The 15956-nt window shown below is 52.9% G+C and overlaps 6 protein-coding genes across 6 annotated transcripts; 1 reads left to right on the plus strand and 5 right to left on the minus strand.

The window, feature by feature from the left end:
* Positions 1-106: 106 nt before the first annotated feature.
* Positions 107-716, plus strand: ASPVEDRAFT_60609 (ankyrin repeat domain-containing protein; the record flags this gene model as incomplete). The annotated part of the gene is made up of 2 exons (XM_040815541.1): positions 107-587; positions 663-716. Exons 1-2 carry the CDS (start codon positions 141-143, stop codon positions 714-716), a joined length of 501 nt encoding a protein of 166 aa, XP_040665462.1. The 5' UTR covers positions 107-140.
* Positions 717-4016: 3300 nt separating this feature from the next.
* On the minus strand, positions 4017-5851 carry ASPVEDRAFT_39078 (uncharacterized protein). Its single transcript, XM_040811833.1, has one exon. The coding sequence runs from the start codon at positions 5643-5645 to the stop codon at positions 4110-4112; it is 1536 nt and encodes a 511-aa protein (XP_040665463.1). The 5' UTR covers positions 5646-5851; the 3' UTR covers positions 4017-4109.
* Positions 5852-5859: 8 nt separating this feature from the next.
* ASPVEDRAFT_523000 (uncharacterized protein) lies at positions 5860-6211 on the minus strand. The gene has a single exon (XM_040814617.1). It carries the CDS (start codon positions 6168-6170, stop codon positions 5955-5957), a length of 216 nt encoding a protein of 71 aa, XP_040665464.1. The 5' UTR covers positions 6171-6211; the 3' UTR covers positions 5860-5954.
* Positions 6212-8168: 1957 nt separating this feature from the next.
* On the minus strand, positions 8169-9608 carry ASPVEDRAFT_81296 (LLM class flavin-dependent oxidoreductase; the record flags this gene model as incomplete). Its single annotated transcript, XM_040817015.1, has 1 exon — positions 8169-9608. The coding sequence occupies one exon, from the start codon at positions 9606-9608 to the stop codon at positions 8169-8171; it is 1440 nt and encodes a 479-aa protein (XP_040665465.1).
* A 422-nt stretch (positions 9609-10030) lies between these two features.
* On the minus strand, positions 10031-11631 carry ASPVEDRAFT_188011 (uncharacterized protein; the record flags this gene model as incomplete). The annotated part of the gene is made up of 6 exons (XM_040809024.1): positions 10031-10529; positions 10589-10684; positions 10751-11127; positions 11169-11242; positions 11287-11336; positions 11438-11631. The coding sequence occupies 6 exons, from the start codon at positions 11629-11631 to the stop codon at positions 10139-10141; spliced, it is 1182 nt and encodes a 393-aa protein (XP_040665466.1). The 3' UTR covers positions 10031-10138.
* Positions 11632-12849: 1218 nt separating this feature from the next.
* On the minus strand, positions 12850-14821 carry ASPVEDRAFT_148720 (FAD-binding oxidoreductase). Its single transcript, XM_040808175.1, has 5 exons — positions 14579-14821; positions 14086-14518; positions 13550-14039; positions 13279-13502; positions 12850-13216 (listed from the first exon to the last, which is right to left on the minus strand). The coding sequence occupies exons 1-5, from the start codon at positions 14681-14683 to the stop codon at positions 12942-12944; spliced, it is 1527 nt and encodes a 508-aa protein (XP_040665467.1). The 5' UTR covers positions 14684-14821; the 3' UTR covers positions 12850-12941.
* Between the last annotated feature and the right edge of the window lie 1135 nt (positions 14822-15956).

A 15956-nucleotide genomic window follows, 5' to 3' on the forward strand; every position in this document is an offset into this window, starting at 1 on the left:
CACTGAGGAAATTTCCTTCAGCTGCCAGACACGTGTACTCACCATGATTGCTTTTTTGAGCCCTCCTCACCGACTCCCTTCGACGGATGTGTTTCCGTCTCCCTCACTCGGTTTCCACACGACCCTCCGCCCAGTCCACCATGGGAACCAGCAGCGACAGCATCGGCCATGAGCGACTGGAGCCTGCCCTTGTCCGCGCCGCCTCATGTGATGATGTTGAGGCTCTAGCCAATGTTCTCGAGCGCGCGCGCGATAATGGTCAATTCGGTCCTGCGTTTCTCCGCATCGGATTTCTGCGCGGTGTTGAGCAAGGCTCCATCGCAGCCACTGAGTACCTTCTTCAAGCAGGTGCCGACCCTAATGCACCCTCTTTCAACAAAAAGCCCCCAGCACTACTTCGCGCGATCCATCGAGAACGCTACCGAATTGTTCGGCTTCTTCTTGACCATGGTGCCTCGCTCGAAATCGTCGACGAGAATGGCCGCACGCCACTAATGACCGCCGCATGGAGAGGCATGATCGACATTCTATTTCTATTGATCGCACGGGGCGCCAATATCAATGCTAGAGACTTCAGAAGGCGCAATGTTTTGCATAATCTTGCGGCTGATAAAGATTGTCGCTGGGGTTGGGGCGACGATGTTGTGGCGCTACTGTTAAAGAACGGCTGCAAGGCGAACGAGCAGGATAATCTCGGTCGTACGCCGTTACACTGAGGCTTGCGCATTTGGCAAGAGCCGTCTTGGGGAGCAGCTTATTACTGCCCCTGTGGCGGTTCGTGCGGATATTAACACCACAGATCTTCGAGGTCGAACGGCACTCCATGTCGCCGCGGAACACGATCGCTATGAGACTGTACAGCTGTTGTTGAGGAACGCTGCTTCTGTTAATGCTTTCGGTGACGGTGGTTGGACTCCTCTTCACTGTGCATGCCAGGGGGGCTCTGTGGCCATTGTTCGGCAATTGCTGCTCAGCGGGGCACATATAAATAGCCAGCTCCTGAACGGAGTTACGCCGTTACATCTTGCGGTACAATATGGCCATCTCAATGTGGTTGAGTGCCTCCTGGAGCGGCCGGAGTTGAACCGCCGAGTGCGTGATAAATCTGGCAGTACCCCCTTCCTCTATGCGGCCACTTTCAGGCATAAGGATATTCTACATTTGCTTGCCCCGTCCAACAATCTCGAGGCCCTGTCCGAGGACTACAGGGCTGCCTGTACGCAGTTTGATGCAACCATCGCTGATTTTGGAAAGTTCGGCAATCTGAATCGTGTATTGAGAAGGCCCATATTTGATCTTCTATATGGACGTGATCCAGAGAATCCTCGCAAGCAGGCCATGACTGCCACTACAACGGCTAATAAAAAGACCGCTTTTCGTTGGATTCACCTTCCTGCAAATAATATGGTCTGGGCTGAGGCTCTCCTCACAAAGGCCTTTATAGAAAAAGGCGCACAGGATGTCCAGGGTTTTAGTCGTCTTGAAAAATCCTTGGATTATGAGAGCCAAGGTCATTCTCAGTTCATGCTGGGTCAGACATCTCACAAGGTACAACGAGAAGATACAGCTGCAAGTCAGGATGCGCAAACAGGTGTCAGTGTTGGGTTTTTCATGCCATATCTACATCTCGAGACTGCAGAGCGGGTGCAGAAAATGCAAAAGGCAATACGGCGCCCCTTGACATTGGAGATCCCCCGAATAGGCTCGAATAGAGCTCGCACTCGTGATGAGCTACTGGTCGACGCCCATCTTTCAACTACGCCAACACCGCTGCATCTACGCCAAACATTAGATCAATACTTCTACCCGCACAGCAATACCGAGAGACGTGACCAGGACCAAGTTGTCTACCGATATCAAACTCGAGGCCCTGGTCGTGCAAGAACTCCGCACGCCAGCCCTAAGCTCTTCATGGTCGATCGGCTATGGATGTGGATTCTTGGGGAAGATCTTATCATCACCTGCTTTCCCCAGCGTTGGGATCAACCTAGCAACGATCCTCTCAGCGTTATGGACAGGGTCCTCGAAGATGTCTCATCCAAACTGCAAAGCCCGATTGCATCTTTATATGATGTGGCGACAATCATTATCGAGCGATGCCTGGGCGTTTTCGACAACCAACGCCTAGATGATGAAGAGTATCAGTTTTTCGATATGTTCGAGTCTTCCATCAACCTAGCCAATGACCGAGAAGTCACTTTCTTCTCTGATTTCTACCAGGCGTCTAAGCAGGCGTCGAGTTGGCTGAAAAGTCGCCACAGCCCGAGGAATCTCTTCTCTCGGCTCCAGTCCAAATTTCACCCTGACACTTTGCCAGAAGACTCGCATACCGACAATTATGTTCGTTCCGATAGCTCTCCCCACTTTGTCGATCAAATGCTGGACATTGGCGAGGAAACCGATCTTCTCGCGGAAGTAAAGGATATCCGAGATGAATTGAATATAACCCGCACCCTTCTAGAGCACCAAACCCAGGCCCTAACCCGCTTCCAGCAAACACTCCACTCCATATGCCCCGTTTCACAAACCGTACCCTACGAACGTCTTGAGAATCGCCAGCTCATGGTTGATCTACGGCTCCAACACATCAATCGCATGGACCAACAAGCCGATCGTGTCTACCACTCCATGGTGCACCTGCTCGATTTAAAACAGAAGCAAGCAAATGCCTTCGAGGCGCGGTTCGCCCGAGACCAAGCAGAGGGCACCGCCCGACAAGGAAAAATCATCATGGTCTTCACGATAGTGACCATTGTCTTCTTGCCGCTATCCTTCCTAACATCTTTCTTCGCCATCGATATGCAAGAGTTTTCGGACCTGACCGTTCGATTTGTATCCAAATATACATTTGGGATCGGGTTTGCTATTTCGATTCCTCTTATTTTGGTTGCACTGTCGGTGGATGAGATTGGGGTTTTCTTCAATCAGGGCCGACACTTCCTGTCGCGTCGGAAGAGGCGGATATCACGACACGATCGCACAGATGAGAAGATGGACTTACTGCCTCTCTGGTCACCCGGCCCTGGTTCAACTAAACGCCAAGGTCTATAACCCCCGGGCTTTTGCCATGTGCAAGCCACCTAGTCTATATGCGGTGGCTTTCCTATACAGTAGCACCCGACTTCGCCTTCCATGTCGGAAACATAGCGGTGCTCTTTCAAACCCTAATAATTAACACGTTTTATACCTACACGTAATAATACCAGCTCCTTCTTATAGGATGTAAGACAGATACAAGAGCCTAAAATTAGACTCCCAGAACTCCTACAATGCTCTTGTCACGACGCTCCACTCCTGTCACAAGTATGTGGCGTCTAACCCTAGGATCTCGTAAGAACCCGGTAGCTAGTCTGGTATTTCAGATTATAGTAATAGATATGTTCCAAACCTGTACCCTGGCAAGGGAATCCTAATTGGGACTAGTTAGCTGTGACAATACTCATGTTACTGGTGGGTTGCTGAATTTGGTATTGAGTTGGTATTGGTAAACCATATACTAGCTCGCAAAGAGTAGGGCCACTGGCTGTATGTACACAGACAGTGAAGAGTAGTACTGACGAGTTGATATCACTAGCAAAGGTATACTCTGCAATAACAATGTATATTGATCACGAAGAACTAAGAAGTAAACTAAATCCATGATGGTGAATGAGCGTCCTTATATCCTTTCGCTGCCTACCAGTAGGCGCGGTAGCTGGCTACCCTGTGCATACTTGGTGTTCAGGATCCAGCTCAGGACCTGCGTACTCCTTGGTGTTGGATCTGGGCGGTGGATTTATGGTTACTAATGAACCAATCACCACCATAACTTCAATAATCAACTAAATAGGCAATTCTTCTGATATTTAGATAGATGATAGAGATCTAAATACAGGTAATCTTAAGGATTCTAATAATCTCTTAAATATATATATTACTTGTAAGAGCGTGTGTCCGGGCAAGCACACTCCCAACTGGGCCAAAAGGTCACTATAACCAGACTCTACAGTCTACAATACGACATACAAAAATTCGTAGCTGGGTTACCATGCATCAAGCATAATGAATTGTCTATCATAAATGTCACTTAGGACTCAATCCCAAGCTCATAAACACATAATTAAATATAATCAAGCCATCTCGATCTGCTCATCCTTTGACTCCTTCTTCTTGGCCACGCCACCATCCTCATGGGTAATAACATACGTCTTCCACTCACGCACAGGGACACGGTCCTGGAAGAGCCGCTCGATATCGGCATTACTCCGCCCAGCAGTCTCACCAACGCAGAACCACGAGTACGCAAGCAAGAACAGTGTGGTACCGCCGTAGACAAACCCAATCATGGGGCCCAAGTTACCGTCGTAGTACATATAAGGGCTGGTAAAGACCATGAGCCAGACAGTGACGAAGAAGACGCCGATAGCGCACGAGGTGATCTTGTTTCTGTTTCGGCCGACGGACATTTCAGACGCGATGGAGTAGGATAGTGTTCCGATGGAGAAGTTGTAGAAGATGATATTGATGTACGCGAGCACGACGATTCCAATGCCAATACCGCGTGAGAAGGACCCGTCTGCTTGACGGGTGGTGCCCAGGCCACCGACTGTGATGAGCGAGGCGAAGATGCCAAACGAGCAGACGATGAGGTTCGTGCGGCGGTTGATCTTGTTGCCGAAGACGACGGCGACACTGACGGCGATGATCTGGAGGACGTAGATGATGGTGTTGATGGTGAAGGGGTCAGCGACGCCGATGGACTGCGCAAAGACCACGCCGTAGGTATACCAGAACTGGATGCCGTTGATCTGCTGGACGAACATGGCGCCGCAGGCGTAGAAGAGCTTGCGGCGCTCGACGGGGTCGGTGATGAGGGAGAGCCAGGTTGCGTCGCGGGCCAGCTCGCGCTCGGTCTGGACTTGCTCGGTGATTGTCTCGAGGTCGGCAGCGGGATCATAGTCGCGGTTGCTCTTGTTGATTTTGCGGAGGGCCTTGACGGCTTGCTCGGTCTTGTCCTTGTACATGTACCAGACGGGGCTTTCGGGGATGAAGGGGAGGCAGAGGAGCATGATGCCGGGGAGGACGACGAGGAGGCACATGGGGATGCGGTAGGACTGGGCGCTCTGGATGCTCTGCGTGCCCTGGTTGACGCAGGCTCCGACGAGTTGGGAGATGGACTGCATGAACTGGAAGCACATGAGGGCGGGACCTCTGATGGCAGAGGGGGCAACCTCTCCAATATAGATCAGGCAAGTCGCAGTGAACTGGCCGATACCCAGACCGATCAGGACACGACTGACGTAGAAGACTGCGTGCGAGCCGAAGGAGCAGGCCTGCACGACGGCTCCGACGACGATGCAGATGGAAGCAGCCAGGAAGACAACACGGCGTCCGAGATATTCGTTAATGGGGGCGGCGATGATAGAGCCGACGAACTCGCCAACGTAGATAATACTGGCAGACAGAGACAGGAATGTCGTGCCGAGCGAGTATGAGCCGTCTGCGCCTTTCTCGCCATAGTCCTGGGTGAAGAAGGGCATGCCCTGGATACCGGTGTAGTAGATCGTGTCATAACCGTAGCAGAGTGCACCGATGGCAGCCACCAGACAGTAGAGGATGGCCATGCGGTTCGACTTCCAGTCGATATTGAGCTGAAGGCCTCCCATGGTGGGCAGAGGTCAAGAAGTCAGGATGGAAAGAATAGAGCAGAACGCAAAACCCGCAAACGACCGCCAGATCAGCGAACCACGCGGGGCTTTATAGCCTTAAGACCACGGAGAAAGTCCATGACCGGCCCGGCAAAAGAAGAGAAATGCAAGTCGGGGACGGCCGCGTGTCGAGAAACGGAGAGAGCAGATCTCCACGGGGTTGACGGCGTCGTCCAACATCCCCATATCCCCACCGCACAGAGCCCTTGGCAGGCTAGCCTCGTCAGTGTTTCCCAGGTTGGGATGAGGGTTTCAGCAGAGTTGGGCTCAGGGACGAATCAGGGCCCCGGTTTGTGGGGGGACTCGGGCAACCGTGGGATGCATCGAGGAGACTCGGCTTCTGCCCGAGGGGAAAGCCTTTTTCCCCGGGGGGCAGCATTGACTAGGCCAATGGCAGGCAGTGAATAGCCAGCGCCAGAGACCCATCGAGAGCGCTAGAATGGTTTCAGCCTGCCCTGGCCCCGACTGGCCCCGACACGGCATCCCGCCGATGACGGCAATCCTTCTCTATCAAGCCGAAAGCGCTGCCCAGCCGGCCAAGCACGCCAATCGCAGCTTGTTCTTCCTTGACGAGCACTGTATCGGGATCGATCACCGCTTTCTTGCCCGCTCTCCCTTTTGCAAAGTACAGTCGCACCCTCTCAAGACAGACCCACAGACCACGGCGTTTGCCCGATATTGGGCCGGGTGCGGGTCTCGCTCACCGAACAGGGCAGCCCATTCGATGATCGTGAATTCTCTGAGGCCAGGAGAAACTCCGGAGGCTCCTCGGAGAATCATATGAAGGGTGCGGTATTAATATACTTTTAAGCATCAGCCAGACCAGGGTCGGGGTGGGCAGATTTTGCCACTCAACAAAGTTTGCAAACATGGGGATGCCTCAACCATGGTTACAGCGTTCAACATATCTCAACTATTTGGTTATATTTTCCGCCTCCAGTGGTGATTCAGTATGCAACTAGAGTCGAACATATGCAGCGATTTGCCGCGTGCCAACGCCTGTCATACCCATTAGCAGCTTAAAAGAATCGGAACCCAGGACTATTCTAGAAAAAGCAGAGAATAGCGTTAGATGTCAGGTTACTGTTGATCCTCATTCACTCTACCCAGGCCGGCGCCACCATGGAACCTTGTACAGCTTGTTTAACATTCATTGGTGGCCGTTCGTGGGAGCCGTCCGGTATCCCGTCTACTGACATCATGGATGGCCAATCGCTACTGAAACTGGAGGTGAGATCTTTGGTTAAATGTACATTCCGACCATTGATACTCGTACTCGTGCTGTACCCGTGCTTGATTCGTTGCGTGCTGAAATGTCAGATCCAGCCAGGGTGTCCATGGCAGACTGGCGTTATCCAGTGCCGAGCTGGGCATTCACCATTGCTGGTAGAGTTGCAAACTCCATATTCTCATTTCTGCATATTGAGGGTGCTGATGCCCCGATGCTGGAATAGATTGTGGTCCCAAAGCATGAGTGATTGATATGAGACGTTGTTGGGCAGTGCTATGTAAAATATATAACCCGCGTCTATGGTGCGGTTTCCACGAAATACTCGACACTATCGATGTAAGATTCCGGACCGTGCTTACAAACATAAATCCGTCTGGATTTGGGCTTACTGGTATGTAGAACCAGCTTCTCGCGGGGAAAGGTGCTGTGGGGGATATAAACTACTGCGCGGGGGTTAGGCTGCGAAGGCCAAGGATTGCCAGCGGGGTTGATGGCAGCGCTGGGCTGTGGATCAATAAAATTGATACGGACCCAGTGAGGAGATCGCCCTAGATGCGAATTGACTGGTTACACAAGTGTACCCTGTGTATGGTGTTTCTCCCCACTCGCTGTTTCTGCTCCAGGGCATGGGTGCGGTGGCGAAGGATGAGCTACCCTCCAACACCCTCTGGTGATCGCCCACCAATCTGCTGAATGGCGGTTCTGGACGGCTTCCACCGATTGGATCGAGGACTATCGGCCTGGGAGATAGCACCCATCCACTTTGGCGACACGTTGAAGGAGCAGCGCATCATCCGGAATTGGGGCACGGGTTCCTTTCCAGTGTGCTAGCCAGGGACTGGGAGTGAGTTCCGCTCCTCGATCAGGGCTGCACTGATGCGTTGATCCCATGTCGCAGTGAAGATCGCCGTTGCATGACCAGCGGTGTCGGAAATTAATTAGCGATTCTGCTTACGCTGCCCCTGTAGCACTGCGCAGTACTGAACCTATCTTTATAAATACAGTCAACGACCGGCATCTTGGGCCTCGGATGAAGATTTGACCCTGCACTGGCCGGCACCTGTTCCTAGTGAGGGATTCAGAGGCAGGGAAGAGGCTGATACTGTCAATAAGTTACTGAAAGGAATCTAGGACCATAATCCGGCCAAAAGACCGTCGATATCTGGGTTGTTGACGCATCCCTGGTTTGCTGCTGTTGCTGCTATTGGGACAGAATGAATACAGTTAAACGATAATGCATGATCTATCAACTATGCCTGGTACTTGGGCACCTTCTCGCCAGCCCGCCACTTGTATTTACTGCCTGGATGATCCTCTGGCAGTCTAATCTGGCCCTCTCCCAGGTACGCTTCTCTGGCTGTGGCTCCCTCCTTGTCGACCTTTTCCCTGAACAGCCCTCTGGCACGCAGCTCTGGAAGCAGGAATTCAATGACGTCCTCGAAGCTGCCGGGATTCGTGATATGGGCCAGATTGAAGCCATCCACGCCCGAGATCTCCACCCAGCGCTCCAGCTCATCAGCCACCGTCTTCCCACTCCCAATCAACTTGGTCTGGATCCCTCCAACGCTCAAGAACTCGACAATCCTCCTCTTCGTCCACGGCAGGTTGTCCGTCCCAGGAACCGTCGACGCCCATCGCTTGACAATCGACTGCACGCGCGTCGCCTCTGCAAACCTGAAGTCTTCATCATCGGGATACTTGGACAGATCCACGCCCGTCCACCCTCCAAACAGGGCCTGCACGCCTTCCTGGTCTGCATACTTCAAGAACTCGTCTCTCTTCGCAAACGCCTCCTCATCCGTCGCCGCAACAATAATCGTAATACCCACAATCACCTTGATATGCGCCGGATCCCTTCCCTCACTCTCCGCCACCTTGCGAATACTATCAACAGTACTCCTCACCCCCTCAGGCGTCTGTCCAGCAACGAAAATCGCCTCCCCATGCTTCCCCCCAAACCCATTCCCAGCCTCACTAACCCCCGCCTGAAACAAAAACGGCGTCCGCTGCACCGACGGCTCACAGAAATGCGGGCCCGGCACATTAAAGTACTTCCCCTGGTGATGTATCTGACGCACCGCATCAGGCGCGATATACACCCCACTCTCAACATCCTTAACCACAGCATCATCCCGGAAACTGCCCTCCCACAGTTTATAAAGGACCTCCATGTACTCATGCGCGCGTCGATACCGCTCGTCATGCTCGATCTGCTCGCTGAGCCCGAAGTTGCGCGCCGCCGAGTCCAGGTACGACGTGACGATATTCCACGCCACCCGTCCCTCCGCCAGATGATCGACCGTCGTCAGCCGGCGCGCGAGGGAGTAGGGAGCTTCATAGGTAAGACTGGCCGTCACGCCGAAGATGAGGTTCTTTGTTGCGTCTGCCATTGCGGGGACGAGATACAGGGGGTCGTTGACTGGGTATTGTGCGCCTGCGGCGAGGGCGGGCACGACGTTCGCGGGACCCTTGTAGACGTCATAGGGACCAAGCGTGTCAGCGATGAACATGGCGTGGAAACCGGCGTTGTCGAGCAGTTTGGCAAGGTCCGTCCAGAAGGAGAGTTTGGTGTAGTTTGCGGTTTTGTTGCGTGGGTGGCGCCATTGGCCCGGGGCCATGTGGGCGGGCGTATTCATGACGAAGGCATTGAGGATGATTTGTTTTTTGCCGGTAGCAGTTGTATTCGCCATGATGATGTTCTTCTTTCTTTTTTTCCTCAACTGTTTAATTTGAAATGAGGAGGGGTAGCGGGGACAGCTCTCTTAAAGAGCCGACGTTATCGTTGGAGAGGCGCGCCATCTCGTCCCGCAAGCACGCCATCACTGCGCTTTCTTAGCCCTCAATGGCTGGCGAAAGTATTTCTCATTTTGTTTATCATAGAAAGGAGGGGCAGCACGATCACGATATTTTCCCCAAGGTTTCTCGGCCGGGAGCTTTACCGTTGCACGCGATGCTGTCGCAATGTTGTTCCGCAACGGCGTGATATAGCGGGGTTGTATATAAAAGTCTAGATGCATGCAGGCAACATCAGCATTAATATTATGGAGTATGTCGGTATTATCATTTTCATGTACATATGAAGCTGTGCCAGCTTACCAATTAAATCCCAAACTCCAGGGCACCAATGCCCATGCCGTACCCAATATCCAATACCCAATCATCCATATGAAGCTACATCCCAACAAATAACATACAACCCAATAAAGACCGTGACAGCAATTCAAATCCCCGGCGCAACATGCCGTACATTCTCCTCCCTCACACCATCCGGATCCGAAACCCTCTCGCTCCTCTCCTCCGTAACATCCCACTGCACCTCCTTAAGAATCCTCACGCCCGCCCCAGACGCAGAAGGAGAATGCGAATCCGCCATTCCCTCACCATTGCCTGCAAGTTCCACCTCATCAGGAAGCACCGCATGCTCACTCCTCTGCCGTCGCCACGACCGCAGCGTCGTGTTCCCACCGCCTGTCTTCCCGTAGGTGGCGTAGTTCTTGAAGTAGCGCGCCGCGGAGGAGTTCTCGCCGATGAGCCTGGGGGCGTATCGGCGGAGGAAGTGCCGGAGGAAGGGGAGGCAGGGGCAGATGATTATGAAGTTTGATTCGACGTTGCTGGACAGTATTAGTCCCTACTACTGTGGTTGTCTTGGGTGAGTTAGGGTGGTACGTACATCCAGATATCTGTCCAGCCAATGCGGTATGTCGGGTCGGATGATTGCAGGAAGGGGAAAAGGGTGACGAGGCGGATTATACTTGTTATCACGGTTCTATAGTGGACATTAGCATCTCCATACATCCACTGCTCTTCTTGGTAGGTGCTATAAGAGACGCACGCGCAACCAACAACAAACATGAAAAATAGCCCGATCTTCTGAATGCGCGGCATATTCAAACTCGCCAAAACCGGCAGCGGCACAACCAGCAAGGCCACATCGGTAACCGTATTCGTGATAGCAGTCGCAGTGTACAGGCCCTTCTGGTCAATGCAGGTGCCGTTGATACTCATGTCCCACGCCCTCGCAATCGGTTTACATGCGAAAATCAGCGCGAACACAATGGCAACGCTGTATCCTATTACGACTGCCGAGATGACGTACAGGCAGTATCGGAAGAACTTTTGCTGGGCGACGATGCGGTAGTACAGGATGATGAGGGAGGCTTTGGCGAGGGCTAAGGCGGGGACGTAGACGATACCGGCGACGAAGACGGTCTGGAAATTAGATGGATTCACTGAATGTAGAGTGGTCGTACCTTTTGGTAATTTAGATACATCTCCGGCGTGACATTCCAGAGGTGTATACCGATGCCGCCGTGCGTGTATCCGTCTGGACTGTTAGCTGAGACAGTGAGAAGGCAGGCGGCTTCTTACAGAGACACACAGCTTGAGTTGCTATGGAGAAGGCCTGCCGGTATATTAGTCTGGTATACGATGCTTTGCTAAGGCAAATAAGCATACCCAAGCACCTGTTATTGACACTGCAGCTGGTCAGTCAAGCTTCGCATGATAAACAGAACTGGACTCACCATCATCCCAACCAAACTGGTTCAACAGAGAAGCCCTGGTATAAAGCCGCAGTCCCAGGCTTATCGTGCAGAAGATAATACCAGCAATAATCACAGCCCTGTTCTCAAGATACAGCCACGGATTCGAGTAGTCAGGGTTCCAAGTCTCGCCCTCTGGAACGGGCACCACGCCCTTCTGGCCCTCAGACATCACGGCTCGAGTCACTGCGAAACGAGAGAGATGGAGTCGGTTCTATCCGTCCGATCAAGAAGGCTTGCGGTAACCTGAGACTCGACAGGGTGCGGAGAAGTTACTCAGCGGGACCAGCATAAATAGGTCCGCACCAGGCAAAGGAATTCAGGAGAAGCCATTGCCATGCAGAGGCTTACAGCGCCGCGCGAATGAGAGGGATTCGATCCTACTGGGAGGCCGAAACAAGTAAAGGTGCAGAAGAAACTCTGCGAGTCAGACTATCCATATTGGCCTTTTCCGAACTCCGAAAGCACGACAGTCACCAGGAATAACAATTGTCATTGTACACCTAATAGTCGCACGCAAATCGCAGACGGGATCCGAGCACAACAAGGCCATCGGGGGGAAGGATATGGGTTGTGGAGATCCATACACAGAATCAAGGTTCAACGACGACGTTTAGAAGGTTCGGAGGATCGCATCCCCTGTCATTCCTGTTTCACAGATACGCTGAGCCTGTCATAGGGCATCCGGAGTCTCGTGGGTCTACGCCGTCTGGTTGAGGCAGGTTAGACCCGGTGGCATCCAGACCACTCTGGGACCAGGCCAGTCTGGTCTGACTTGGGATTGCCATCTTTACATCCTCGAGAAAGATCGGCTTGCTCCGCGTCTTGGCCATTCGTGCTGTTTTTAGACTCTGGAAGGATGCCCTGGGCTCCGCTGCGGCGCTGCGTGCTGCAGGTGCATTTGGCTAGAATGGCTTACTGTGGATGCCAAGTGGAGATCTCAAAGGCACATCGAGTCTAACACCCCACGATCGGCATCGAGAATCGCAGTGTGCGATTTAGATTGGTTTACAGGGCGCCTGAGGCCCACCGCGTCGCAGAGTTGCTGTGCTGGCACTGCGCGGCCTCACCCTTCCGCAGTCTTGAGTTATCACACGGCATTGAGCTTCTCAACTCAGGCCAGAAGTGGAATCCGTTCCTGGCTGGCTCTTATGGAGATTGGACGTGCTGGGTTAACTTCGGAAATCAACTCCCAGGATCTTCTGGCGGCGCTGAGACCATGTGGGCCAATAAACCTTGTGGAAGAAATCCCCGATCCTTCGATACTGCTCGAGTTCCCACTGGCTGTCTCCAAGAAATCACCAGTTTCACAGGAACGGTCAAATGATGCTGCTTGCGCAGAAGGTTTCACACCAGCCGATTATACGAACGCTGAGTTGGCAATCAACGAGGGGATTGAGGCATCGTTTCATTAGTCTAATGGGAATCTCCAAGTCAATATCAAATGTCTAGCATAACCTGAACCATCTTCTCCAACACTGACTACGCCTCGCTGACCTTGAAGCCTCCAGGCACCTGGGTCTGGAAGACACCATCGGAGTCGTATCGCTGCGCCACCTGGCGCATATACTCGACGCTCTCGTCGCCATATCCAGCGAGCGGGTTCTGCGAGCCATCTGCATAGTTGAGGTAGACGTACTCGTTGTACTTCCCAGAGTCCCTGGCGTACTCGTCCAGCTCGTTCAACGACTCCTCCGTCAGACGCTGGAAGACCCCGTCGTCAGCTTCCTCCTCCCACGTATAATCATACAAAACCTCTGCAGGTATGTTAGCGGTCATTTCTATACGTTAATTCATTTCACATTGGACGGTCACGCACGGATCATGTTCTCGTCGAAACGCTCAAGCCCAAGCACGTTGCCAATGCCATTGCCCGCATTGCGCTGCCAGAAGAGCTTGGGCCAGGGCTGGATGATGACCACCAGGACGAAGTCCTTGCCTTTAGCTAGGGTCTTTGCGTCGTCTATCTTATTCTTCTGGATTTCCAGGGCCTTTCGCAGGATATCAGCGCTGTTGATGTAGGTTCCTGTCAAGAAAGCGTTTCTGCATTTGTTAGCTGGTGTTACCATCTTGGGGTTCAATTAACGAACCGTTTGCCTCCAGCTTGCTGGATTGCAGTAGTCGCTTCGAGCAGAGTCTGGGGCCCGTTTGTGGAAGAGATGTTAGGGATTTTGTAGAAGTCGTTATACGCAGCAGGACGAGGAACAGGCTTGGTGTACTGCATCAGGCTACCGTCAGTGAGCTCGTCAGTGGTCGCATTATACGTCCACAGCCCGATCCACGAAGCATAGGGGTCCTTCTCGATGTTATCGACGAACTTGACAGCCGATGAGATGACCTGCTCCGTCGAGTTGGGCGTGAACACCGTCAGCCCACCCCACATGTGCGCGTTGTCGATGGTCTTCAGGTCGTACTTGGTGACGATGCCGAAGTTGTTGGCGCCGCCCTTTAGGGCCTTGAAGAGGTCTCTGTTGGTGGAGTTGTTGGCGTTGACGATGCGGCCGCTGGCGAGGACGACCTCGTAGTTCTCGACGCTGTCGCAGGCGAGTCCGACGCGGGCGGCGTGGAAGGAGTTTCCTCCTGCTGGGATGAGCTTCAGTCAATCAAGAAAAGGTATCATTCCTACCTCCAAGCAAGAAACCGCCGACGCCGACGGGGCCAGTGCGGCCCCCCGGGACAACAACATTGTACTCCTCCAGAGTCTTGTATACAGCCTGCCAGCGCGCTCCGGGAAGGATAGATGCAACCCCAGCCTCCTTGTCATAGACGGTGCTGTTCATGTTCGACAGGTCAACGGTAACACCGGTCTCGATGTTATTCGAGCCAGCCCAGGTCATATGGCCACCACTGCGCACAGCGAATTTGCAGGGCAACTCACCACCAGCCGTAGTTAGTGTCTTCACGACGGCCGAGACATCATCTGCGGACTGCGGCTGCACAATACAAGTCGGCTCGAGCTGGACATTGACAGACCAGTACGATTGTACGGACTTTTTGTAGGCGGCGCTGTTGGGACGGACGACCTTGTCGCCGACTTTACTCTTGGAGAGAGCAGCACACTAGAAAGTTAGTTCCTGAAGTCGATTTCTCATTCGCACCTCGCAATCTCGGGTACTCACGCATTGATCGGCGGACGCCTGAGGAGAGGTGTCTGTGCCTGTGGCCAGGGTGAGCTCGGACACAAGGCCGAGCAGGGCAGCCGCTACGGTCGGAGCGAGCCTCATGGTGAGCAGGTCAGACAAGGTTTGAACGACGAGGAGAGTGCAGTAAGCCAACCGAGAACAAATGGACGCCGGGTGGTCTCCTATCTCTTATAAGGATGATGCCGGAGTTTTCCCGCTGATGTCCCGTCAAGACGTAGCTATGGGCTGGAACGACCCCATAACAAGTAGGAGTACCGGCTCTAGCAGACAGGAAACACAACCCGGTCAGCCATCTTGCGGCACTTGGGCTGGTGCCAGCGGAATGCGAGTGGAGGTCCCGGGCATAGTGGGGACATTCGATGGAGATCGTGCTGCCAGCATCCTTCCAAAGTTTATTTGCAGTTGATCGGGGCCAAAACTATACTGTATCTGGTAAGGAAAGGCAGGCTCGTGCAGGTACTCGCTGTTGTCAGCCTCTCGCGTGCTGGCCTGATCGATTCGATGCATCGACCCGACCTTCCCAGTCGCCATGCGAGAAAGGATGATTTGGGTCTGCCCAGCCCTCGTAGGCGTAATGGCTGATGAACTGTCAATGGTCAAGATAGTAGATAGATCAGATGTCTCTGCCGGCGTCCCGGTGAGTAGGAAACGTGGCGCTGCAGCGCAGCATCACCATGTGGGCGCAGGATTCCGTTCGACTCACCCGAGAAATGATCTGGAGCATTGCATCGACCAGGTTTATACTGACTCGCGGAGACAGAGAGGGTGGGGATGTCCGGACTCTGTGGCCGAGTCTGACATATCGGCCTTAACCATGCAATCGAGGTCTGAAGTACCCAACGGAATCGAACTGTATAATCGGCAATTATCTATTTTCAAGGTTGGGGTTATATATCTAACCTGTACAGAGTGATCTGACTCAAAATAGTAGAAGGCGACCTTATTGCTTAATTATACACCAAGAGCTGCATGACAGCTGATGGCAGTCATTATCAGGCATCCGATTGGCCAAGCAGCTGTCATACCCACCAGGTTGTTTCATCCAGATAAATCAGGATAGCTCACCGATGTTATACCGAGTCTTGTATATCATAATCATCCTTCACCAGAGGTCAATATATGAATTTCTCGGTTTTATCCACCACGTTCGTCACTGCACAGGTGCAATACCGATATCAACGAGCCGGTACCGACATCGGACACTACCTTTATACGCCTGATATCGAAAGAGATTATAGAAGCGTTCCCCAGGGAAACCGACAGCGTCCATCCTTCCCTCCTCCGCCGTGCCCTAGTCCCTGCCCCCTAGTATACCCTTCAACAAACGTCGCATCCTCCAAGCAAAGTACCGGAC

Source organism: Aspergillus versicolor (genome assembly GCF_001890125.1).
Source record: "Aspergillus versicolor CBS 583.65 unplaced genomic scaffold ASPVEscaffold_3, whole genome shotgun sequence".
NCBI lineage: Eukaryota > Fungi > Ascomycota > Eurotiomycetes > Eurotiales > Aspergillaceae > Aspergillus > Aspergillus versicolor.